The 27,370-nt window shown below is 47.5% G+C and overlaps 1 protein-coding gene across 2 annotated transcripts in view; it reads right to left on the reverse strand.

Annotated features, from left to right (window-relative positions):
* The window catches only part of UVRAG (UV radiation resistance associated), a 406,695-nt gene that overhangs the window by 218,235 nt on the left and 161,090 nt on the right, over positions 1-27,370 (reverse strand). For both annotated transcript variants that reach the window (XM_078658530.1, XM_078658531.1), the window contains 2 exons: positions 7,311-7,385; positions 6,902-6,987 (listed from right to left, as the gene is read on the reverse strand). In XM_078658530.1, coding sequence (XP_078514656.1) covers positions 6,902-6,987; positions 7,311-7,385 — 161 coding nt within the window. The remainder of the gene's footprint in view (positions 1-6,901; positions 6,988-7,310; positions 7,386-27,370) is intronic.

Raw genomic sequence — 27,370 nt, forward strand, 5'->3', positions numbered from 1 at the left:
TCCAGGGAGGCATCAGTGGTAAGGACGAGCTCCGGAGCGATGGTTATGAAAGAAGTGCCTGCAGCGATGTTTGACGGTTGAGCCCACCATTGGAGAGCGTGTCTCATCCGAGCAGTCACCAGGACCAGATCGTTGAAAGAACCGGTGACCTGATGCCACTGTTTGTCCAGTTCCTCCTGAATTGGGCGACTCTTGAGCCAGCAATTTGGGATCAGGGAGATGCAGGAGGACGCCATCCTGAGAAAATACTTCAATACACGAACTGAAACAGACCCTTTTGAACGGATGAGAGCCACTAGGCGTAGAATCCACAGCTGACGTTCGTGAGACACGAATGCCTTCGCCAGTGAAGTATCCAGAGTGGCCCCATGAAGGGTCCTGCGTGGAGCTGGATCGACCTGAGACTTCTCGGTGTTGATGGAGAGACTGAGGGAGTGGAATAGAGTCTGACAGAATCGAGTGTCCAGACACGCCTGATGACGAGATTGCGACTTGATGAGACAGTCGTCCAGGTAGGGAAAAATTTGAACTCCCTTCAAACGTAGATATGCCACCACTGGGGCCAGGACTTTAGTTAAGACGTGAGGGGCGGAGCGAAAGCCGAAAGGCAAAACCTTGAATTGAAAGTCTCTGCGCCCTACCCGGAAGCGCAAGTACTTCCGGTGTTTTGGAAGTATCGGCAGGTGGAAATAAGCGTCCTGGAGATCGATGGTGGTCATGGAATCGTGCTTCGAGAGGAAACGGAGAACTTCCGCGAGTGTGAGCATGCGGAAGGATTGGCACTTCAGGTACTTGTTCAGGGCTCTTAAGTCGAGGATCGGACGCCATTCGCCAGACTTCTGGAGGACGAGGAAAAACCGGGAATAGAATCCCATCCCCTTCGGAGACTTGGGAACCACTTCGATGGCACCTTTCTGAATCATGAGTCGAATTTGTCGAAAGAGCTCCCTGAGGTGAGCCGGAGGTGGACCGGTTGGTGGTGTGGTTGGAGGGAACTTGACAAACTCCAAAGCATCAATCATGGACATTTGTATAGCGCGCTACTCACCCGGTAGGGTCTCAAGGCGCTGGGGGGATAGGGGTCCGCTACTGCTCGAAGAGCCAGGTCTTGAGGAGCTTCCTGAAGGAGAGGTGATCCTGGGTCAGCCGGAGGTGGATGGGGAGGGAGGTCCAGGTCATGGCTGCCAGGTAGGAGAAGGATCTTCCCCCGGCGGTGGCTTTGCGAATGCGTGGTACGGCGGCGAGGGCGAGGCTGGTCGATCGGAGCTGGCAGGTGGGTGCGTAGAAGGTCAGGCGGTTGTTGAGGTACTTGGGGCCCAGGTCGTGGAGGGCCTTGTGAGCGTGGGTGAGGAGCCTGAACGTGATCCTCTTGCTGACGGGGAGCCAGTGCAGGTCTCTCAGGTGGCCGGAGATGTGGCTGTGTCGGGGGACGTCCAAGACGAGTCGTGCGGAGGCATTCTGGATGCGCTGGAGTCTTTTCTGAAGTTTGGCTGTGGTTCCGCCGTAGAGGGTGTTTCCGTAGTCCAGTCGGCTGGTGACGAGCGCCTGGGTGACATCTTCCTGGTTTCGGTGGGGATCCATCAGAAGGTCTTACGGAGCATGCGCAGGGTGTTGAAGCATGATGATGAGACGGCGTTGACTTGTCTGGTCATCGAGAGGGAGGAGTACAGGATGAAGCCCAGGTTGCGTGCGTGGTCCGTTGGCTTGGGAGTGGTGCCCAGGGCAGGGGGCCACGAGGAGTCGTCCCAGGCAGAGGGCGATGATCCTAGGACGAGGACTTCTGAGTGGATGAAGAACAGCCGCCTGAAACTGAACTCAGACAAGACGGAAGTCCTCATCCTAGGATGTTGAGTTCAGTTTCAGGCTGCTGTTCTTCATCCACTCGGCGACGTCTTTCATCCCTTCGTGCAGGCTGGTTCTGGCGGTGGCGGGGTCGTTGGTGAGGCAGAGGATCAGCTGGGTGTTGTCGGCGTAGGAGATGATGTTGAGGTTGTGTTTGCGTGCGATGGCTGCGAGAGGGCTCATGTAGACGTTGAATAGGGTTGGTCTGAGTGATGATCCTTGTGGTACGCCGCAGAGGACTTCGGTGGCTTCGGATCTGAACGGGGGGAGGCGGACTCTCTGGGTTCTTCCGGCGAGGAACGAGATGGTCCACTCCAGTGCCTTCTCTTGGACTCCGATGTCGCTGAGGCGCTGCACTAGGGTGCGGTGGCAGACAGTGTGGAACGCTGCAGAGAGGTCCAGGAGGATGAGGGCTGCTGTTTCCCCGTTGTCGAGCAGGGATCTGGTGTCGTAAGTGGCTGCGGTGAGGGCGGTCTCGGTGCTGTGGTTGGCTCGGAAGCCGGACTGCGAGGGGTCGAGGGATCCGTTCGTCTCGAGGAAGGTGGCAAGCTGTCGGTTGACGGTCTTCTCGAGGACTTTGGCAGGAAAAGGGAGGAGCGAGATGGGGCGGTAGTTCTTGAGGTCGGTGGGGTCTGCTGTTGGTTTCTTCAGGAGGGCGCTGAGCTCGGCGTGCTTCCAGATCTCCGGGAAGGTGGCGGTGTTGAAGGAGGTGTTGATGATGTCCCGGAGTTGGGGTGCGATGATGGAGTCGGCCTTGTTGAAGACGTGGTGGGGGCAGGGGTCAGTTGGTGATCCGGAGTGGATGGTGTTCATCGTGCGGGTGGTGTCTTCGGTGCTGACCGGGGTCCAGGCGCAGAGGGTGGTGGTGGGGGGCGCTGGTTCGGTGGTAGGGTGCGTGGTAGGTGCACCGAAGCTGTTGTGTATATCGGCGATCTTGCAGTGGAAGAATCAGGCGAGTGAGTCGCAGAGGTCTTGCGAGGGGGTGATGTTGTTGTTTCCGGCGCTGGGGTTGGAGAACTCTTTGACGATGCTGAAGAGTTCCTTCCTGTTGTGGGCGTTGTTGTCCAGTCGTTGTGAATGCTGTCTTCTTGGTGGTGCGGATCAGCTGGTGGTGTTTGCGGGTGGCGTGCTTGAGGGCAGTCATGTCTGTGGTCTGGTTGTGGCGCCAGGCTTTCTCGAGGGTGTTGCAGTGCTTCTTGGAGTTCTTGAGTTCGTCGGTGAACCAGGAGGCTTTCTTGCTGCCGGGTCTGTTGGGAGGGTTCTTCAGTGTTGCGAGATCATTTGCGCAGTTGGTGAGCAACTGTGTGAGGTTGCTGGCTGCTTCGTTGGGGTCCGTTGTGATGGTGGGAGGGTTCTGGCGGAGGGAGGTGGTGAGCTGCTCGGTGGTGATCTTGCTCCAGCTCCTGCGGGGAATTTGTTGCGGGTGGTGGTGGGTCGTTGTTCTTCTGAAGCTGAAGTGGATGCAGCTGTGGTCAGTCCAGTGGAGTCCGGTGGAGTGGCTGAAGGAGATGTACTTGCTGGAGGAGAAGACGGGGTCAAGCGTGTGGCCAGCGTAGTGGGTGGAGGTGTTCACCAGTTGCTTGAGTCCGAGGTTGGCGAGGTTGTCCAGCAAGGCGGCGGTGTTGCAGTCCTTATTGTTCTCCAGGTGGAAGCATGGCCTTTTGATACAATGTCCAGCACCCAACGGTCCAAGGTGATTGAAGACCAATTGGAAAAAGCAAAGGGAGATTCGACCTCCAACTTTAAGCGGGGAAGGCAAGTCATTGCTTCTTAGAAGCGGAGCCTCTGTAGGAAGACTTTCCTCTGTAAGACTTAGTAGACTGCTGTCGATAGGACTGCTGTGACTGGAAGGAATATCGTTGATTTCCGTGGCCGTAGGAGCGGTACTGGTTGGATCCGTCGTGAAAAGAACAAGAGGTGCCACGTCCGCGCGCACCACGAAAAGGCTGTTTGCGAAACTGCAAAGTGCCTAATGCACGAGCCGTTTCGGTGTCCTTTTTTATTGTTTGAAGTGCGTCGTCCACATGCTGGCCAAAAAGCGATTCGCCGTCATAGGGCATGTCGAGGACTTTCGCCTGACCCTCTTGGCGAAAAGAGGTGGAACGAAGCCAGCCCTGACGACGTAAAACAGCTGCCCCTGCCAGTTGACGAAAACCGGTGCACGCAATGTCCACAGAGCAGTCGATAATCTCCGATGACGCTCTCTCTCTCTCCTGAAGAATCTTGAGAGCCTCTGCTCTGGAGGGCTCAGGCATGAGGTCGATAAAAGAAGACTTATCCGACCACATCTGGCGGTCGTAGCGCCCCAGAATGGCCAGAGAATTCGCAGCCCTCACGATGGTAGAAGCCATAGTGGAATTTTTTTTGCCAATGGCATCAAGACGATGTCCCTCACGTTCAGGAGGAGCGGTTATTGGAGAAGACTGGTTCCTGGAACGGCGCTGTGCTGCCTGGGTGATCACGGAATCGGGTTTAGGCTGCGCTACCAAGCAAGCTGGAGAACCCTGGGGCACCCTATATTTCTTCTCCAAACGAGGAAGAAGTGCCGGAATAGAATTTGGCGTCTGCATCAGTTTGACACCCTCGTTCCAAATGAAGTAAATTATGGGAAATGTCCGGACCTGTTTAAAAGGTTGACTCTTGAAATCATAAAGAAAACAGTCCTCATCCTTCAGAACCAAAGGAAGTTTAAAACGCTGCGCTGCTCATTCCATATGATGGTGAAAAACAGCTATATCCACGGGAGGGGAATCCCCCAGGTGGCGGAGATGGTGTCTGGATCTGATAGTCGTCCCAGTCCGCCATGTTCCCATCATCGACTTCGCCGTCTTCCCGATCTGGGCGAAGGTCATCCTCATAAACCGTTGCATGGACCTGAATAGAGGTTGTTTGAGCTGCAGAGGGCGCAACTGACTCTGTCAGTAGAGCAGAGGGAGGAGCTGCGATAGCTGCAGGCACCGTAGGTGGAGACCCCTGGTGAGACGGTGGAAATCGTCTATTATAATCTTCTAGTATGTATTGGAGATTAGAAATGAGGGAGAGTGTATTTGAGCGGTGGGTACCTGAACAGAAGGTTCCTCTTCATGAAAATAAGGATCTACCTTATCATCCTCATAGTCTTGACATTTAATGACGAGCGCCGAAGGGCTTCGAGCTGCCCGGAAACCTATCATCTTCCTCCTCATCAGAACCAGAGTCCTGCTCCGAACCCGTGGCAAAAAGAGGCGACGGAAGCTGAGTATGACGTGGAAGTGGAAGCTTTATCCAAAGGCACCTGTCGCCGTTGGTGCAGAGGGTCAACAGCAGAAGCCCCAGATACGGATGAAGAAAGTGGCACCAGAGGCAATGATGCGAAGGTAGACGTCGTCATTATCATCGTCGACAGGACAACCACCGCCGACGAAGCAGTCGACGAAGCCGTTGATGGCAAGACCACAGCCATCGACGAAGCAGCCGTCGATGAAGCCGTCGACGACAAGACCACAGCCGTCGACGAAGCCGCCGTCGACGAAGCCGCCGTCGACGGAGCCGCCGCCGCCGAAATAGCAGTCGACGGAGCCGTCGCCGAAGGAGCACCCGCCGACAAAGAGGCTCTCTTCACAGTTAGCGTCGACGAAGATTTGGATGTTGACGAGATTGCCTTCTTAGACGTCGACGATGAGATTGGGATCGTCGACGAGACAAATTTGTAGCTCACACACACCATCGTCGACGTCGGCACAAGTAGTCGTCACCGTCGTCGTCATAGTTGGAGACTGCAGATTTCGTCGTCGGAACGCTCCCGTCGACGATTTTGCAAGTTATTTAGTGGAAACATGCGTAGAAGGAGCCGTGGACGCCTGAGAGTCAGATCTCAGGGGAGTAGGCGTAGCAGGAGGAGGTGGAGACACAGCAGGAGCCTTTTGAAGTTGAAGTTTCTTCTTTTTTCAGGAAAGGAGATGGCAAATCCTGCATACTGCTACGTTTAGAAGCGGCTCTAGACACACCTGACGCAAGGCTTTCTGCGTCAGAAAGAGGTGAATCCTTATCCTTCAACCTCTGCAACCAAAGGAGGAGACGCCCTTCCCTGTCCTTAAGGGTATTGGTGGAGAAAGTCCTGCAAATTTTACATTTTCCTACCCCATTCTCTGGATAGAGGCAGTAAATACACTTCTTGTGAGGGTCCTCTGAGAAGAGCCGCAATTTCCCACAAGAAGCACATGGTTGAAACAAAGGCTTCTTACTTGAAGACATCCCAGAAAAAACGGTAGAAATCCTAAAAGAAGTTGAAAACTGAGCAGAGCTCAGGGAGACTCCCTTCACACGACATGCGGTAGAAAATCTGAGGGACTGAGCCTCTGAGAAGAAGGTTCTAGAGGGGGGCTGGCCCCTGATTGGCTGTAGTTTGGACTAAAATAATGACATGGATATGCTATAAAGGTTTTCTTGTCTTCTATGTATTCCTATGTGTTAATGCTAACCCTAGTACTTATAAGTATTTATGGTTTTCAAATGTATGTAATTATGCTTTTATATACATATATTATTGGTTTATTGATTTTTTATTTAGCGTGGGGCTTCCACTTCGACGACAGGGAATATTCAAGCATGTGAATCTATGAAAGACACTCCAATACTGGAGAAGCAGCAACTATGGCTAGTATATATATTTAAAAAGCTTCCACTTAAAGCCCTGGTGACACCACGACAATGTTGCTGCTCCTGAGTTTCAAAAAGAGAAGGGAAATCCAGAAAGAAAATACTCTCTTTAAAGGATTTACCTCCCCTACAACGTTCACCAGGTATGACGTCATGCCGTAACTTCTCCACTCCTGAGCAGTGAGCAGTGTGAGCAAGCGCACATGATGTGCCTGCTGTCTCGGCAGTCTGGAAAAAACAAACCACCTGTGCCAGGACACAAAACAGAGCACCATAGAGACCCGTTTCGAGCCCCCCTTTAAAAAACTGCCGGTGCTCAGACTTTGTGAGACCTGGCCCACTTTAAGCCCTTACAGTATGAATTTATTATACATATTATTTTCATACAATGCACAAATAATGTTTGACATTGGCAATTCACCTAAGTAAATCCTTCACATCGTAGGACTTTCGCACACAGTTGTGATCCACCTGGAGAAGGTTGTGGTTCAGTGTGTTGGCAGAATCCTTGGGGAGACACAAAAATATTAGCATATTCATTACAAAAGCACTGAGCATTTAAAAATTATTTTATTTAATTCTCTGATTTTGTTCAATTATAAGTCAAACATATAAATGTTTAACAGAAGGTTATGTAGTCAAAAGAACGTAGAAAAATAAAAACACACACAACTAAACCAGAGACGATTCAAGCAATCTGAGATGATTCCTAGTGAGAACATAAATAAGGAAGCTAGATTACTTGCAAGAGTGAAAATGGGCGCACTCTCTAAAATAATTACTTATTAAATAATAAAATGTAAATCCTGTCAGAGGACCAGAGAATTTACCTTTGTTTCAAATGGGGCACCATAGTAGCCATCATTTAATCCAAATATGATCTCATTTGGGTTTCTAGCTCGAATCTAAAACAGAATAAAAAAAAACAATTTACAGAATAAATTAAAAAAAAAAAAATTTACATCACATGGACAGATTATGAAAACAGCCAAATTAATGGCTTTTCAGATGAGCAGTATCTTAAGATAAAAAATAACACTCAAACAAATTCTTTACATACACAAGCCCACACAAAAATCAAGTGAGAACATCTAGTGGATGAGCGAGGTGGCAAAGAGAGCGAATTAGTTGGTTGGAAAATAAGGTAGAACATCAGATTATCGAGTAATTTTGGTCTAGTACTACTAATATTGTATATGATCTATTTGTAGGAAACTCCACAGGAATTTGTGCATTCGCCCATTGTGGCATACAACTGTAGAAAAAATAGAAATTATCCAACCTGAAAATAGAAGACCTATTCATGCTTCCTAATCGCTACATGGTTATGTGTGTTTCCCTTGAGTTCTGGTCACCAATGATCAACTACAGGTATCTCTTGGCCTAGATGGTACGTACGGTTTTGCCTCCATTACGTCTCATAGAAAACTGTCCCACACATTCCCAGACTCTACCCCACAGCGCAGTCTGTATTCTGACCTCATGGTCTAGGAGGACTGCAGCACTGAGACACCATCAACTTAGTAAATGTCCTGTATCAATCAGATTATATCCCACCTTCCTCGATCCTTCCCTCCAGAAACGTGTTCACTTTTAAATTATTGAGACGCTCCCAATGGGTCGCCTCTCTTAAATCACTTTCCATTTCAGAAGCCAAGCTCTCGACCTACTAATAATCTACCGTGATCTTCTTCAGAGGTCCCTCTAGCACAGGTCATTACATATCCAACACATTTAGATCCCTTTATCTGGCTGGATATTTCTCTTGGTCAATGGGATAGAACTCACAATGAACTTGTCGCATTGCAGAGTAACATTATTTTTGTTTCGTGACCTAGAAGGCCTCACCTCCTCTCAGGATGTGCATATGCAAAATGCATTACTTTGCACCTAGATAGAGTGGAGTTGGGGCTGTTGTTTAAAGACCAAGATCCTACTCCTCCAAGATGTGATAAGGTTCCAGAATAGTCCATCTGACATGTTAGGTGTATTTTGTAAAGCACCCAATCGCCTGAGAGGGTTTCTTGGCGCTGAGTATGTCTGTGTGCCTAGCCATGCATATGGTAGGTTGATTAACTGAAAACCCAGGTGTTCAGCTACTTCCGGAATTCAAGAACAGAGGAGGAGGCGCTGATCTGTAATGGAAGGCTGTTCCACCCTTTAGAAGCAATGTAAGAGAAAGCCCGTCCTCCTTATCAGGTTCTGTGTATGTGTGGGATGTGTGAGAGCAGGAGTTCTGCAGAGTGGAGGTGTCTGGGTAGATGGTGACAGGAAATGCGACTGTTCAGGGAGGTGGGAGCTAACTTTTGTAGTGCTTTGTGTAAGAAGTGTGAAATGAGCGCGTTTGTGTATTGGGAGCCAGCGGAGCTCCCTGAGGTGTGGAGTGATGAGAGTTCCATGTGCGAGGTTGAGGATGAGTCTGGCTGATGAGTACTAGTGGGCTGCTTGATGATCCCAGCGTACAAGGTGTTCCCCTGGTCTAAATTGCTGGTGACAAGGGCATGAGTGACAGTTTTTCAGGAATTGATTGGGAGCAATTTGAAGATCTTCCTCAGCATCTTCTGCCGACGTTGACTTGTGATCTCATGTCCAGTTTGATGTTGATTATTTCGAGGTTCCTGGCATGGGTTCTTTGTGTGGGTCCGAGTTTAGCCTGCCACCACCTGGAGTCCAATAGTGAGAGGTTCTTGACAGATTACTACTTTGCTCTTGTCGGTGTTGAGTTTGGTTAGATTCTGGGCTTTCACTAAAAAAACATTACAAAGACAAGCATAGACTGAACTGAACAACTTGGTGTATTACTACAATGGGATGGAACACAAATGAACTACTCACACCAATCCATTCCTCCGGGGGGGCTAACTTACCCAGCTAAGACCCGTAGTTCAGACTGTCGCTTGAGTCAGACAAGAACCTAAGATTCATAAAAAAAACAATGGATCCATTTCTGCTAAGTTTTTCCTGATGTGAATTTGCTGCCTGCCTGTACTTTCTTTATTACTACATGTGGGGAATGATTACGAAGAAAAAGTGGATAGGGTCCACGCCTCAATGTTCACCTAGAACTCAGCAGTGATGTTATTCTACACTACCATGGACTATGAAGAAAGCCAACAGTACAATGATGGTGGGCACAACATGAAGTCTAAGAGTAAGGGTAGGATACAATAAGATTTTTCATGCTATTTTACTGAAAATGCTATTTGCTATTAGCCTGATAGACTAGCCATTTAGATGGTTTGAATCCTTTCTGGAAAATACAACTCACAGTTCAGATAGCAACTTTTCTATCAGATTTTAAAGATATGCCCTGGTGTTCATCAGGCGCCTGCTCTCACTCACACTCTTTTTAATATATATGTTGCTCCACTGGCAGAATTTATTGACTCTTTTAGCTTTCAATTTTATTGCTATTTGGATGACAAATAATCATCCCCATGGAGGGCAACATTTCCAAACTCCAGGAGAAATTCAAAAGCGGCTTGATCAAGGAAGGCAGCTCGATGAATTTCAATTCGATAAAATTGGAGGTTTTGATATTTTGTAATCCCTTGATCTGGTCCTCCACCTGGTTGCCTAAGTCGTTAGGAAAATGTCCAGAACTATCATCCACTGGTCGTAATCTGGGCGTGCTATTTTGTAGCAAACTCTCATTGGAGTATCAGATTAATAAATTAATGTCTACGCGATTCCTGCAACCCAAACAACTGACGAAGGTCCTCCCTTTAATTTCTCAACTCTTGTCAGTTGTAAGTGCAAGTCCTGATTTTCAGCAGACTGGACTATTGCTCTTAATGTTTGACTTCCAGATCACCTAATAAAGAGGTTACAAAGTATACCGAATGAGGCAGCTAGGCTGATTTTTGGGAGGAGTAAGTCTGACATAGTCTCGTCTTTACTTGGGCAGTTACAGTGGATCCCTGTTCATATGAGATGCAGTTCAAGGCCCTTTGGGTTCATAAGTCCCTTTACCCAGTAACACAGTCTTTTTATATATATGACATGTTAAAAAATGGGGGCGTGGCTACAGCTGCAATGGAGACGGACATGTTCGGGTAGAGCTCTGCAGGAGGCTCCCCTGAACAGGCCGATAACTCCTCATGCAGTTGATACTGGGGACGAAAACCTAGCTAAGCAGGAGGTGTTCTACTGAGGCAGCGGTGTACATGTGGACCTGCCCGGGTTCCGCTGTGGCGCTCCAGACTGTTGAGGCTGCTTGCAGTGTAGCCCTGGCGTGGATGGCCTCAGCCACGCAAGCCCGAGGTCTGGCCCGCCCGCAAGGCCGCGAGCAGTGGAGCAGTGGCAGGGTGCGTATTACTAACGGCATGGACTGCGGCTGCTGTTTGGTCGCCTGCCGATCTGCGGAGTGCTGTTGCGGAGATCCCCACTGCATAACCCGCCTGCCCCTTTTTGCCCGGGGCAGGCCCGGCAGCCATCCGCCGCGTCGTGAGAAGAAGGAGGCACTGTGAGTGTCTATCGGCTACCAGCGCTCTACTATAGGCGCCCAACCCCTCTTGTGCAGTTTGTTGCTGCGGGGAGAGGCGAGGGAGGAGTTGGAGCTCCAGCGGCATAGAAATCGCCCGCCTTAGTGACTGGTGGCTGCGGCGCCTGGAGAGACGTGGCGCGGGTGGACCCTACTCAGCCAACTTGCAGCACTCATTGACCCCCCCTCCCCCGCTGCTGGACCGCAGACGAGGACTGCTGGGGATAACAGCGCCGCTGCGGTCATCGGGAGGAAAATGCAGTGATGGGCCCCCCACGGCTGCGTGGAGAATGGGCCCTCCCTACTGTCTCTGCATGCCTCTGGGCGGCCGATATCAACACAGTGAATGGCGAAGGTGCCCCTCCCACGATGCGGGACTGGAGACTAAAACTGCCGGGGATACCAGCGCCACTGCTGCCATTGAGGTGAGACTGCAGCGATTACACCCCCGCTGCTGCATTAATGACAGAGCCTGACCCTCCTTGCTGTCTCTGCATACCTCTAGGCGCCGGGGAAGAGAAGGCCCTTGCGCACTGACGGTCTGACTGCGAAGGATGTGAAACCCACAGCCTACTTGAGGCTTCTGGTGGCGTGAGGTGAAGAGACGCTGCGGGGTGAGACCACCCGGGCCGTTGTGGCCATTAAACTACTTGAGCTGTCGCCTAGCGGCGGGGGACTCCATCCTATCCGCCAAAAGCCACTGTTCTGCACCGGCGCTGGGGAGCGTCATCAGTCGGAGTCCCATGATGGCGTTGATGGATGGGTTGTCACGCTGAGCTCTGGCTGCCCTTGCCCCAGATTGGACACTCTTCCTTCATCTTTTGGGGAGCAGAGCTTCACTATTACAAGACCGCCCCCTCCAACCCCCCCCAACTCTGCTGAGCCTGCTGCCGAGGGTTCGTGGGGCTAGCGCACCACTGGCCCAGGCCTGATCTATTTACTTGCTGCAAAGTGCGTTGATACACTCTCACCTATTGAGGTCCAGATAACGGTGCAGTGGTTGACGATTGGCCCCAGGGACGACATAGGACAACAGTGGGCGAGACCCCGCTACCTTAACTGATAAGCTGTCGGATGCCTACTGATTGCGGCCTGTCGGTGTTGTGGAGAGGTATGCAGACGTGCTCGAGCTCTGGTGGTGCTGCGCGGTGAATTCCCCCAACACAAGAACAGCACAAGGGAACAGACTTTACACCCGATGTCGGGCAGTACCCGGGCGCAGGCCGGAACAGATGGATCACAGGCCATACCACCGTCGTCCAAACCCAAATCGGATAAAATGGCAAAGCAGGGGTCGGCGGACCAGACCGCAAGAAAGCTGGATGCAGTACTTGCTGCAATGGAACGATTAGAGGAAACCGTGAACCAAACCTGCACCTCCTTGGAATCTAAAATATATAAATTAGCAATTGACCTCACTCACTTGCATGCAGATCATCGGAAATTGACGGACCGTACCACTGCGCTGGAAGCCACGCTTGCTGATATCAAACCGCAGGTGACACAGACGGATAAGCATGTGCAAGACTTGCTGAATCGCGAGGAGATTTTGGAGGACAGGGCCGAGGACGCTGAAGGGAGGGCACGACACAACAACATCCGCATAGTAGGTGTCACAGAAAAATGGGAAGGGAAAGAACCTGCCCTACACATGGAGACCTTGCTCAGAGATCTACTGCCGAAGGGATCCCTCTCACCACACTTTGTCATAGAACGTGCTCATAGAGTCCCGACAAGGCCTCTCCCCACGGGATTGAATCCACGGCCCCTGCTCTTTCGGATCCTTAACTACCGGGATCGTGACTCCATATTGCAGGAAACCAGGAAGCTCCAAGATATCCACATCGACAATCACAGGATAATGTTCTTTCCGGACTATACTATTCAGGTGCAGCGTCAGAGGTTCTCATTCATGGCAGTAAAGAAACGCCTTCGGCAGCATGACCTGAAATACTCTCTGCTATATCCTGCACGACTACGTGTGGTTGCCGGCGACAAAACACACTTCTTTGGTACCTCGGAGGAAGCGGACGACTGGCTAGACACCTTCACTGGAGCGGGACCTCGGGACACGGCAATGGCTGCTACATTACCGAAACTGAAGGGCCTGTTTCGCCGCCGGCGGAGAGAGCGCAGAGCTACGCGAATGGGGACACCGCCTTTGAAAGCCTGTGGGTCCGCGCTCGGAGCTGATCCTCAGTGGACAACGGGATGCTCTGCAGGCAATAGCGGAGATCAGCGGCTCCCTGGGGACAGAGGATGCATCTAACTCGAGCCAAAACAACCTGACTAGTGACGATGAACAGATTTATGGGTTGCAGAACTCGCAGGATTCAAATGACCAACCGGATGTCACCCCGCAGACGGCGGACCTGATCTCCTGACCACAGCAAGCTCCTGTGTTGGTGTGAACTACAACTTAAGGCATCGGGTGTATGTATAGGGGCATAATGTTGCTGGCCGCATAGACACTTGCAACATACATTATTATCCCACAATGTGTACTCATTGCTAGGATCGTCACTGCACTTCCTGCAGAGAGTGATGGGACCTGCATGCATATTTTGCTGTTGCTTTATGTACACTTATGCACACAACCCACTGGATATGCACCCCTGTGCTGACGTATGTACATTTGCTTCTTTTATAATATGTTCTACCTGTGTATGGGGAGCCTCTGATGTGGCTGACACGTGGATTGTACACTAAAGTAGAGCAGTCCAAGGTGCACCCCCTGTATCGATTGACTGTTCTCTCCAATTGGAGGTTTGGACGATTGCTAGTTGCATTTTCGTCCTTTGGTATTATTTATTTTTATGTCTTTTTCTGGGTTTTTTGAAGGGACGTCATTTGTTATGGTTAGATCCATGCACGGTCATGTGCTCTGTGTCAGTTTGCTGGGTAAGATGTGCAGCACCAAGTCATGTTCACTACATATGTTCGCTGGGCTGCTGCAGACACATGTTCACCTGACACCATGTAGGGGCTATGTCTTCCTTTAAGATTGGTACATGGAATGTGAGGGGCATGCACTCGCCGTCGCGTAGGTATCAGATCTACTCTTACCTCAAGCGGCATCCCATACAGATCGCCCTGCTACAAGAGACCCACATGGCCGAGTCAGAGATACAGCGCCTGCATCGCCGCTGGCGTGGCCAACTTTTTGCCACAGGGTATTCAGCCTTTGCGCGAGGCACACTAATATGATTAAGGGCAGGTGTTCCACTCCCAATCACATAAAAGTTGGTAGATGCAGAGGGAAGGTACGTGATAGTTAGGGGTACAGTAGATGGCCGACAAATAGTACTTGCATCGTTATATGTTCCCAACACGGAACAGGCTGCATTCCTTGACAAGGTATCACACATTCTTGCGCCGTGGCACGACATCCCCATGTTGCTTGGGGGCGATTACAACAGTGTCCTTGATGTTTCCCTATACCGATCCTTTCCACCCCTCCCGGGCACGAGCACGCACTTAGCCATGAAAGCACTGTCCAATTGGGCTACACAGTGGCATCTGCGGGATGCTTGGAGACAGGCACCCCCTTGACAGGATATATCTTATTATTCAGGGGCTCATGATCTACATGTACGGTTAGACCAATACATGCTCTCAGACGCATTGCTCCTGCAAGTCTGGGCGGTTTATTATTTAGGCCGGACGCATTCTGACCATAATCCACATGTTTTGGTACTGACATGGGAGCAACCCCATCCGCCGATCCCGACATGGCGGCTACAACCGGACTTGCTATTGGATGCACCCTTCCGTGATCTATTAGCTGCTAATATCCACCAATACTTCGAGGACAATACTGGAATGGCCACAACACCTTTGGTGGAGTGGGACGTGTTCAAGGTTGTGGTCAGGGGGGACTGCCTTGGTGCACAAGCAGACGTACAGCGACAGTTAGAAGCCGACCTCACGCGCCTTGAGGCTGACTCACTTCGCAGGGAGGGGGTAGAGTAGGAGGGAAATATTGGACCGCTGGAATGCTTTCGAGAAGAGCACTCCAGATTACTGGAAAGGCTTTGTACCCTAAACTATGCAGCGCATTCAGCGCGCACACATCATATGGGTGATAAATCCAGCAGGATGATGTGGCTGATACAGCAGGATGTGGCGACCGCACCCGTGAGAGCAATACAGAATACATTGTGCATTCGTGACACATTACTCTACAACATACAAATCCTGTTTGAGAGCTACAGACGCAGACATACAGAGCTTCCTCTCCACAGTCATACTGCCACCGCTTACGGACAGCCAGCGGGAAGATGTAGGTGCTCCTCTGTCGCCGGAAGACATAAGGGACAGTATCTTCTCTCTCTCTAATGGTAAGACGCCGGGTCCTGATGGACTGCCGGCTGAATTTTACAAGGCATACTCAGATGTGCTGGTACCAGAGCTGATGCGAGTATATGCGGCAGCATTAGAATATTCAACGCTCCCCCCCCACACAAAAACGAGGCAACGTTGGTTTCCCTTCTGAAACCGGGCAGGAACCCCGATCTCATGGGCTCCTACCGCCCACTGGCCCTGCTGAATACAGACTATAAAATCCTAGCCTCGGCCTTGGCCAAACGTATTGCCCCGTTTGTACCAACTCTGGTACATACAGACCAGAAAGGATTTGTACCCACCAGAAGCACCTCCCTAAATATTTGAAGATTATTTAGAATCCAAAAATATGCTACGGAAGCCTGGCCCGGATCTGGCTGTCTAGTATTGGACTTGGAGAAGGCCTATAACTCGCTAGAGTGGCCTTATCTCGCAGCATTCCTGCGCAAATTTGAGCTTGGGGACGAGTATTTACAGCTGGTGCAATTGTTATATCAGCGCCCCAAAGTTTGGGCTCGCACAGGCAAGCTTAGGTCTGATATAATCAGAGTGAGGCGAGGAACCAGGGAAGGGTGCCCCCTGTCCCCGTTACTCTTTTCCCTTGCCATGGAGCCATTGGCAGCGCTCCTCCGGGAGGGTGGCGCGGACTGGGGCATCCCCTTGAGCGATGGGTTACATGCAGTGTCCCTATATGCGGATGACCTGCTGTTGTATATGCAGGACCTTCATGCTGTACCACCGGAGATATCAGAGCTGTTTTGTAGATTTTAAGTGATATCGGGCCTCAGGGTAAACTGGGTAAAGTCAGGCGGACGTAGCTGCGACTGAAATAATTATAGATGTTTCCGCACTTGACTGGTATCCAACCACATTCAGATACCTAGGTATATACATTTACAGGTCCCAGGCAGACATACTTGAGGGTAATCTGGTCCGTGCCATCTCCTCAATAAGGTTACAAGTGCAATTCTGAAAGACCTTACCGCTTAACGTGATGAGCTGTGTCATCTTGACTAAAATTATAGTACTACCCAGGTTACTGTATTATTTTGCAAACCTTCCGGTGTATGGCCCAGTGAGGCTCTTTAGAGAATTAGAGGGACTGGTTAGTGGCTTGATTTGGAATACAGGGCGGCCTAGGGTAGCACTGCAGAAATTGTATGCACCCCTGGAAAGTGGCGGCTTAGCAGTCCCACGTTTGGAACTGTACTATCTAGTGGCGCAACTACAGTGTGTCGCACGGTGGCTTAGTGGTAGGAATCTGGCAGATACGGCAACCGACATGACAACTTGGACGCAAGCCCAGATATGCGGATTGTTTCACCCGCTAGCGAAACTCCCTCGCCAGTCACAAATACATGTTGAACTAGAACATAGATGTTACAAGAGGAATCTTCATCTCACGAAAGACACGACCACGTATGCCCCGGTGCTGCCACTTCTCGGGATGCCCAGAGGCAGGGACCCTATAACGGAGGTAGCGTTGATGCCCTGGGTTACGGCGGGAGTGGAGACACTGGGGGATTTATAAGCAGACGGTGTCTTACTGCCATTTGTGACGCTGACGGCTGACAGTGGATTGCCAGTGGGTCCGTTCATTCTGCATGCAGCCATTATACGGACGCTCGCACTAGCATGGGGGGATTTAACCAATGAACTTCTGACACATCAGCTGTTGCAGTACCTACATGTGATGGGGGAGGGGTCGCATGTGATACAATGGCTGGTGCAGGCCTTGCTCGTCCATGTACTGAAACCACTGCAAAAACCTTGCACATATTGGACTGAGGACAGAAGTCGTCCCTGGACTGAAGAATGGGAACGGGTTTTGGCTGGTGCCACACACATACCTCGAAATGCACATTTCAAGCTTATTCAGATTTACATATTACACAAAGCGTATCTTACACCAGAAAAGATCAATAAATACTTTAACATCAACACTTCCGAATGTCCAAGATGATGTCTTGTAGGTGCGGATCTGTTACACATGCTATGGTCTTGACCCTTGCTTTTACACTATTGGCGTACAATAACGGAAATACTTGCCAACTGCACTAACATTGAGGTACCTCTTACATGGGAGGTTTGTATCCTGGGGCTAAACAAGAGGACCAAAACCAACAGGGTGAGCTCCAGATTCTGGGACCTGGGCTTCATAACAGCGAAGCGCCTCATAACTAAGAGTTGGCAACACAAGGATCCACCGGAGGTATCGCATTGGATACAATCATTCGAAGTCTGGACACGAGCGGAGGGCAGCACCCTTCATAGGGAAGAAACAGCGAGGTTGCGCAAGTATCCCATCGCACAACCCTGGGACGATATGCTCAATACACTCACATACTCGGACGCCACACTACAACTGCCCCCTGCCCAACGGACAGAACCAGATACCTAATGTGCCACCTAGAGGTGGATGGTGGGCTGTTTCTATATGCCATTCTGGCTGTTGCTGCCGGCCCGGGCGAGGCCCCCATATTCCTTAGTGAAATTATACGGAAAGAACACCTAGCAAACATCACTTATGGGGAAGAGACAAGAATAGACATGTCGGTTAATTAGGGGGATGATTGGTATAGACTAGTGACAGTGGCGCTTCCCTTTGTTCTCGGTTTATTGGTATTCCAGATTTAGTATGTTATGGTGCTTTGGGAGGGGGTCATCATCCACAACCCCATCAGTCAGATCTCTGCAGGAGATCCTATACAATTATTGCAATATCCGAGCACACATAAATCCATTTCATCAGATGGAGAAAGGATCCGTGAGTGCCTTGGGGCTGTTTTTAGCTGGTTTTCACATAACAGCCTCAAGTGCAACTCGGACAAATCCGAAATACTATTCTTCGGATGCCCATCAGAACCAGATTGGCAAGGATGGTGGCCAGCCGACATGTTCCCTCCCACACAGTCCTCTAGGTGGGCCTAGAACCTGGGAGTTAAAATTGACAACGAGTTTTCGCTCAAATCCCAGGTTTCCACTCTTACGGGAACATGTTTTGGGATTCTCAGAATGTTGCGCAAGTTTTTTCCCCTTCTTTCGGAGCAACATCGGAGGATCACTGTTCAGGCCCTTATAGGGTCCAGATTGGACTATGCCAATGTCCTATATCTGGGCCTGCCTGAATATCTCCTCCAACGTCTGCAGGTCACCCAGAACGCTGCTGCGCGTGCCATTTTTGGCCTTCATCGCCGCACTAGCGCCTCTAATCTCCTTGTATCCCTCCACTGGCTTCCGGTGCGGAAGAGGATACTGTTTAAGGCCATGACTCTTGCCCATAAGGCCTTGCATGGCAATGGCGCCAAGTATCTCCAGAGGAGGCTGGACTTCTATCGACCTGCACGTTCCCTCAGGTCAGAAGCCTTGGCTTTGGCTCGGGTACCACGCATTAAAAAGGCTCGGCTAGGCGGCCGGTCTTTTAGCCTCCTTGCTCCTCAGCTATGGAACTCGTTACCGTTGTCCCTGCGAAACACCTCAAATCTGCTTGTCTTCAGGAAAGACTTGAAAACCTGGTTGTTTGCTGGATAATTTCTCCCCTTCTTTGGGCCTCTTTCTGTTATTGTTATGTCTCTTGCTCTTTTCCATGGTCTGGAGCTCAAAGCGCCGGGACACTCCTTTGGAGTAGCCGTTGCGCTATAAAAGTCCCATTTTAACATAACATAACATCATGTTCAAAACATTATATATACACAAAACAGCTGCAATTGTTCTTCCCAAACTTTTTTTCTCTTTATTCCAGTTGATCCGGCAAACACGTGTTTCATCTCTAGTTGGGTTGGTCACCCGCGACTTCGTCAGGGCTGGAAAGACATATATACAATGTGATGCGACAACATCACACGTTTTCCACATATTTCATACATTCATTTGTGAGGAGAGACGCGCACTCCCAATATTGAGGCAGATTAAGCACCCGTATTTTGTGAGTTGGTGAGACAGAACATTATATGCATTTGGATTCAGGCACAATTTGAGTGCTACTGTGTGTCACTCTAGGTCTATTGTGTTTTCATCTAGGAACCTAAATCGATATTTCTATTTTATGCCCTTGTTCAGTTATAATAAATAATATCCCTATAAAGGCATAGGAATCATATCCATATTTAGTCGTAGCCCATGCAGTCACATTAAGCAAGGCTACTTCCCCGGACTCCTAGAAAGCACAACGAGTTCTCTAAACAAACCAAACCTCCAGCAACCTGGGAAATCCCCATTGCTTTTGTTTTGATTTCGTCCTAGAACTCCTGTAAAGCACTGTAGGAACGGCCAGTTCTTAGTGACATCTTTATTGACTTCTTATGTCCAACCTTACGTCAAACCCGGCACCTTTCAGGTATAAATATACCAACGTTGCCCTAAGCAAACACACGGTGGTGGTTTTGGAGCAGAGCAGCTATCTACTTGCCCGAGAGCCCAGCTGATGCGAGAACCCACGGACGCTGCATCTCCCCTTTGACGCACTGAGAGAGACGCTGTCTTTTCTCCTGCAGAGAAATCCAGCTCCGGTGTTTCCAGATACCTTCGCGGGTTACTGGAATATTGAGTCCTGAGAGAGAGATACAAGACCTCCTGCTTTCTATTACCCAGGTACGGAACTGACAAAACCCTTAAAGAGAATTCTTGAGTCAGATTCTTGGCAAACCAAACCTAACTTAAACTGCTACTTACTTACTCCTTCCCACGTATTAGGCTTAGGTCAGGTACACCGGGGTAGGCGTATTTAGAAGCACCAGTTGAGTACGTTAGTCAATGTATATATGTATGTATATATTTTATCTATTTTAAAGTATCATATGGCTAAGAAACCATATCAATGCTTTTACAGTATTATTTTATAATCCTCCTTTTACTGTACGCACTTTACTATGAGTATTGCAATTGTGGCAATTCATTTCTCTTGCATGAGAAAGAAGACTGCTCAATAAATAACACCTTTTAATGAAAACGCCCTTCTCTCTTTTCTCTGCACTCTGGTGAAACTAAGTATGCACACTTGACTGAGTGAAATAGCGGTCTATTGTTTTCACACGGCTCTAGAGAGACACTCTTATTCTGAGGGAGCAAAATTGTCATGTTTTATGGTTGTCAGAAGCTAATCCCTTCTTGTCTATCCAGGGAGGTTAAACTCCTCCTCGTTTATTCGAGAAAGTTTCTAGTGACCTCTGAGCTAGCTGGCAAACCTTAAGTCTAATATAGTCAGTAGAGACCTAGATGACCTCAGTCCTACGTCTACACTGCTGTTTATATTATTCCAATGCGCAGAGCCTATTGGGAATATAGGAACTACACTACATGGCGCCCAACGTTTGGTAAGGCGATAAGTCTAATGCAAGACAGAGTAACTCAGTCGTGCTTTTTCACACAGACCCTTTTTCCCCGTAAAAACTCCAATAGACGTCTGGAGTGGGTAAGAGGTTAAAATCCGCCGGAATTTAGTAGGAAGAGATTCCTATGTATAGTTTTTGGTTTAGTCAACGTTGAAGGATACAGTGTTCCAAAATATTGTGCACCTAATCTTTGTTTCCTTCAAACTTGATCTGCATAATAAAAAAAAGACTTTGTCAGTAAAATGCCTGACGGATACGAAGAAAGAGATGCTACAGCGTCTCAACCGTTGTTGGAACACACAACTCTCCAACAGAATGACCGGAATGCTATACTCATTCCGGTCAACATAAGAACTATAACTATTAAACTTATAGAAAACGGACTGACATCACGAGGTGGTACAGTCATATTCGTAATTGAGGCCCATGAATATCGGCAGACAGAGGTATTCTATTCATGGATAAACTTTCCAGCAGCAAACGCTGTCACACACGACTTCCACTATTACAAAATAGAGGAACCTCCGGAGGAATACACCCCTTTCGAGGAGGTGGAAATCCCATTAAATTACCAAGAGCACCTGCTCTGGTTTAAAGGCGCCCTAAAACATAATTATCACATCACCAGGCTCGGTCCACTAGGTAGACCAGGAGCAACGTGGCCGGTTCTAGCCAGCTACACACCACATCCAGACATAGAAAAAATGTCAGACCGGGCCCTATTAGCACAGCTAAAACAACTGATTAAAATACATAGACAATTAGTCCAATATGTAATGCGGACTTCAACAGTCAAACCAGCTATTAACATTCCACAGCTGACCCCTCATCAGGGGAACACAAACAAAATAACACCACAGAACATACAATCATGTCTGGGTAAAGTACCCGCAAAACGGGAACAAATTCCATTCTGGTTAGCACAAAAAATAACTCAAATAGAGGCAGTATTTCCGGATACTACCCCTACTGAGAAACACAGAATCCGGACTATCTGTCTTCCAATGGGGATCGCACCACATGTGGAGGACTGTGACACTTGGGGCACAGTCTTCGCTTCCATATACACAAAAACACATGGTGTTCCGTCCATGGCGGTAATACCCGATGTGCTAAGACAGATTCAAAATGAATACGGTCCAGAACCCGCTTTAACTCTGGGTATGTAATTACTGAAAGACTTGAAAGACTTCAAGCAGGGCTCGGCTATATTATTAGCCAACATAAAAGGAGAAGCAGCATCTGTGCCGATCCGCCAGAAATTGAAAGAAACAGATATAGCAGAACAACCATTTGAACTTGCCAGAATCATAGAAAAATCCTACGAGAACTAGGAAGAGATAGTTTGGGTGGGAAACCAGTAAAACCCCAACTAACTGAAAATCCTGAAAAGATATTTATTAAAAATAATCTAAACACTCCAAAAAAGAGCTGGGATGGAAATAAACAATCCACTCCCAAAGAAAAAAGATTCCAGTCCAGAGGAAGGTCTCCTCGGCGGAGAGAAAGATCTCCGGACCAAGGACACAAGTCTCCCCAGAGGGAGCCCTCTGAGAAAAGATACAACCTTAGAAATAGGGATAATTTAAAAAAACCTGATAGATATCAAGATATTGATACACGTCCCTCTCGATATTTTCAGACTTCCTCGCAGAAATCGGAAAGAAGAGGACGGTCAGAACACAGGGAAGAGCACGTCAAGTCCAAAGACAAGGAACCTGCTCATCAAAGTAAAAAATTACAATTTCCTAGAAAGAAGGTAGCCAGTATTAAAATAATTAAACATGCCGAGGATACTGAGGACACAACTGAAAAACGGAGAGTGGGCCCAGACAATGCTGGACAGCGCAGCAGAAGTGACAATAGCAGGCAAGATCCTGATGAATCATCTGGAGACAGTGGACACAAATTAATACATTCAGGTGGAAACTGCAGATACCAGAGTTAGCAAACCTCATAAAATATACGAAATAACATTACGTATAGAGGGAGATAAGACTAGGAAAGTAAGGGGTCTATTTTGGGATAACCTTTCCAAAGGCTATGACATCCTTTTAGCTGAGAAAGACTGGCCACCAGAGTTTGTCAGGGAGTGCCCTCATTGCGAAGAAATGATTATGCCTGCCTTCACAAATCATATTCCAATTCATAAAAAATATACATATGCAAGAAAATGGGCAGTAGCCCAAGCTCCTGCATTATATAAAAATCATGTTGGATGGGATGAGGACTCTCCTCCTCACAAAATCCAGTTAAAATGTCAACCAACTGTACAAAGGCAGTACCCAATTAAGCAAGAAGCCAAAAAGAAAGTCAGGGAGATCTTAGATCAACTTGAATACCAGGGGGTAATTGAAACATGCACCTCACAAATGAAGAATCCTTTGTTTCCTGTCTCCAAGCCAGACGATTCATATCGTCTAGTTTTGGACTACAGACACCTAAACTCATGTTGCAAGACATTTGCAGTACAAAACTCACACAGAGCAGCACTAATGAATAACATCGTGCGCAAAAAATATAAAACAACATTAGACATCTCTAATGTATTCTTTTGTCAAAACATTGCACCTGAAAGCAGGTATTTGACCGCTTTCTCAATAATGGGTTTGCAGAAAAATTTCTGGCGACTCCCACAGGGATTCAAGAATAGCCCAGGATTATTCTCAGCACGGGTAACAGAGTTACTACAAATATATGATGATGAAGCATTATCTTATGTCGATGACATCTATCTCACAGATGATGACCTGGATACTCACTTGAAAAGAGTGAACACCATAATACTTGGGTTCGCAGCAGAGGGTTACAAATTCAACTTTAAAAAGTCACGAATTGCCCATCTAACAGTCCTGTTTTTAGGATATGAATTATCAAGTGAAGGCAAAAGCCTAGCGGACAATTTCTTAGAGAAATGCGCTGTACTCCAAGCACCAAAAACGCTGAAGAGCTTACAATCAATACTAGGTTTCCTGAATTTCGGAAGAACATATATCCTAAATTATGCAGAGAGGATTAAACCTCTCTGTGAATTAATAAAACCTGATTTCAAACCAATCAATTGGACTCAAAAACACACAGAAATTTTGAGATCATTGCAAACAGACATGTTAGCTAAAACAAAATTACAAACTCGCGAAAACACGAGCAACCTTGTAATCGGAGTCATCCCAGGAAGATGCGGATGCACGTACCTGACCTCTAATGAGGGAGAAACGGTACCAATAGCTTACAAATCACATTTGTACCCAAAAGCTGAAATGAAATTCAGTTCAACTGAAAAAATTCTAACTGCGGTTCAGACTGCTGTAGCAAAAGAAAGAGCCCTAGCACAAGGTAAACGAATAATAATTGTTACACCAGTACCAGCCCTAGAAGCGGTAACAAAAGCAAGCATTCCGAATGCTAAAGCACTACATCCGAGATGGATCCAATGGGTTAATTCTCTTGCTGCAACAGACGTAGTATACAAATTTGATCCTAATTTAAAGACACAAGAATTTCTACAATATGAATATGAATGTCCTCTGCCAACCGAAATCCTGCCTCTAGAAGACTACGGCTGTATAATATATACAGACGGATCAGCACAACCCGCAGTTGGGGGTAAACAAGCTTATAGTGCTGCGTGCGCGATTGTTAAAGGTCGTTGGCACGAAGGAAAATTTAGACCACTGGTCACTAAAAAGCTGAATTATTAGCATTTAAGATGGCGCTTGGAAATACCCATTGCGAATTCCCCACACTAATAGTGTGCGATTCATATTACTGCGTTCAGTCTTATAACGAATACTTGCAGAACTGGGTTCAAAACGGTTTCAAAGATGCAAAAGGTGGCACAATCAAGCATAAAACGCTTTGGTAACAAGTAGTTCTTTTACAGAGGGAACTACAAAAGACTCACGTGATACATACACTGAGTCATCAACGTGATGGCCTTCACGTTGCGGGGAATTCATTGGCTGATGAAGCCGCGAAGGCAGCTGTGCAAACTGCTTCCTTAGCTGCTATCACCCGGTCAAAAACAAAAATAGACAGCGATATAATGCAAGCTGTCAGTGCTACAGTAAAAAACAGATAGAAAAACACTCCCGAAAGGCTTTCCAGTAAAGTACTCATACATAACTGACACGAATAATGTTCCATTTGTTCGAATCCTTGGAGTGGGGGATAGAGTAATTCCAAACATGGAACACAGATTAGGACTAATTACAGCGGCACACGAAGGGCTGGCTTCTGCACATGCTGGTGTTTCCGCCACAATATCGTTATTAAAACGGAGATATTGGTGGCCACGCATGAGAATAGAAGCTAAGAACTATGTTCTAGAATGCGAAATATGCCAAAGAATGAAAGTATCAACAGTGAAACGACCATCACAGACGCCCCTTCTAATCTCAGATAAACCATTAGCATGTGTTTACCTGGACCACTGTGGTCCCTTACAAAGGGATGGTAACTATAAATATATCATGGTCGCAGTGGATTCCTGCACGAGATTCATTTGGATGTGGCCCCAGCGCTCGGCTGACGCCAGAACTGTTATAAAAGATTTGCGAGTCTTTATCGGCACATACGCAATTGGCATGCTACATTCTGACCAGGGTCCTGCTTTTTGCTCTCAAGCTTATAAGGAGGCCATGACCAGCATGGGCATTGCATTGCGGTACTGTTGTCCCTTCCATCCTGAGGGAAATGGGATTGTGGAAAGAAAAAACCGGGGCATAAAGCAATCTATAACGGCGAGGGTATTAGGTTCGGGTGATGGGTGGGTCCAACATTTAACAAGTGTCCAACGTAGTCTTAACAATCTGCCAAGAAATTCTCTAAAAGGTTTCAGTCCGTACAAACTATTGTTCGGGACTAGAATGCATATTCAGGACTTATATAGTCAGACTTCAGTGGTAGAAGAAAAATGCTTTGATATCAAAGATCGTTTGGCTACTTTACAGGACTTAAATGAAACAAGAAAAGACTTGAGCAACATAAAGTTAAAACAGCAGCCAACAGCCACTGAAGATAAACCACCTGTCCCAGCAAGGCCTGTCTGGATTCCAAAAATTGGGGATCTGGTCAGAGAGAAGATCGCGGTGAAGAAGGAATTTGGGCCTTCTTACAGAAAAGCAGTACCTGTCTTAGCTGTCAGCGGAACAAGATCAGTTGTACTACCGCCCCTTGCTGGTAAAACGGAGAACCGAGTTGTATCCATCGACCTGGTAATACCACAATCATTTGGCCAATGATAAGTAGTAGGCCCAGTGGACTCCCAAGAAATAGCAGAGTACCAAAACTTGCTACAATACAAGAGGTTCAAACTGAGAGACTAATCACATTTGATAAACCTACAGTGAATCAAAAAGGACTATGCAACAAAGCCATGGAACTTATGCCTCTTAAAACCCAAATTACAACAGTTCGTCAAGAAACACCTGTCTACAACGATGTAGCCTCAGACTATGCTAATGAAACAAAGAAAATTCCAAAAGCAAATGAAAATTCGGAAACAATTCCAACAATTGACAGAACTGCATCTGGCTACTTCATCAATTTCGATGACTTTTCTGAGGATCCAAGTGAACCGGAAGAAACGCCAGCAATAAAAACTTTTAAAGACAAAGTAACTGAACTCTTTCATCAACTCAAAGAAACCTATCTGATTTCTCCATGGATTGGATTTTGGATTGTGTTAGGTGTACTTTTCCTCCTGCTTTGGCTCATCATGGTTCTTTGTTTGGGAAAATTCATTGAGGGAAAATACAGTACAATGGACACAGCAAGTCAGAACATCAACTTGGTCCTAAAGCCACACAAGTCATCTCACATCGAGAAAAGAGAACTATCATCAGTGAATGTCACAGCCAATCCAATACCCGGTGGGGTAGCTTGGGACAAAACGGATTACGAAATCTATGGCCCGGTCGAGCTCTTGAAATATCCACACCAGTTTAAGGTTTCATTAAGTGACTTTGTAAAACCGAGCACATTCTCTGATGACTGGGACTTTGAAAGTATTAATGATATGATGTCAGATTTAGTTATGTCAGCAAAATGTACAGAACATGATTACTTACAGGGTTCATCTAATTATGAAGAAATGTACTGCTACAAATCACTTTGCACACCATTATTTGCATAAATCTGCTCAACCTAGAAATGTTTTCAATTATAATCAATGGGAACATTGTGCAACTCCACCAAAAGGTAGTTCGAAAACATTTTACGAGAAATTCCCATACTTCTCAGGGTTTAACACAAGTGAAGCAGTAACGTTTTATTTCAAACTGTTAAATAAGACAGGGGTGAAAACAATGCTGACAAACACTAAATTAATCTATTCGGAAACATTTTATGAAAAAATGACATTTGGTTTTGATTTTTTGAAAAACAACATTGAAACAAAAACTATCTGGGGTACCAAAGATTGGCAGGTCCAACGTTTAGAAGCATTATTTAGAGCCTGCATGATCCCAGAACAAATTATATTCTTGAATGACACCATTCAACAGACAACCTGTCTTGGCCTAGCCAAAATTAAAGACTTAAACAAACCGTCTATTCCAAAGTCAACGCCTGTCAGTAATAGCAATACAGATGTTGAGATAGACGAATCCCATATTTTTAACCAAAACAGAACACATCCTGATTGGAAAAAATGGTTGATCTGGCCCACAGACACAAATAACTGTCAAGATAGATTCCTGAACAAAATACAGGGGTTCAAATTGACCAGGCC

Source organism: Lissotriton helveticus, chromosome 8, assembly GCF_964261635.1.
Source record: "Lissotriton helveticus chromosome 8, aLisHel1.1, whole genome shotgun sequence".
NCBI lineage: Eukaryota > Metazoa > Chordata > Amphibia > Caudata > Salamandridae > Lissotriton > Lissotriton helveticus.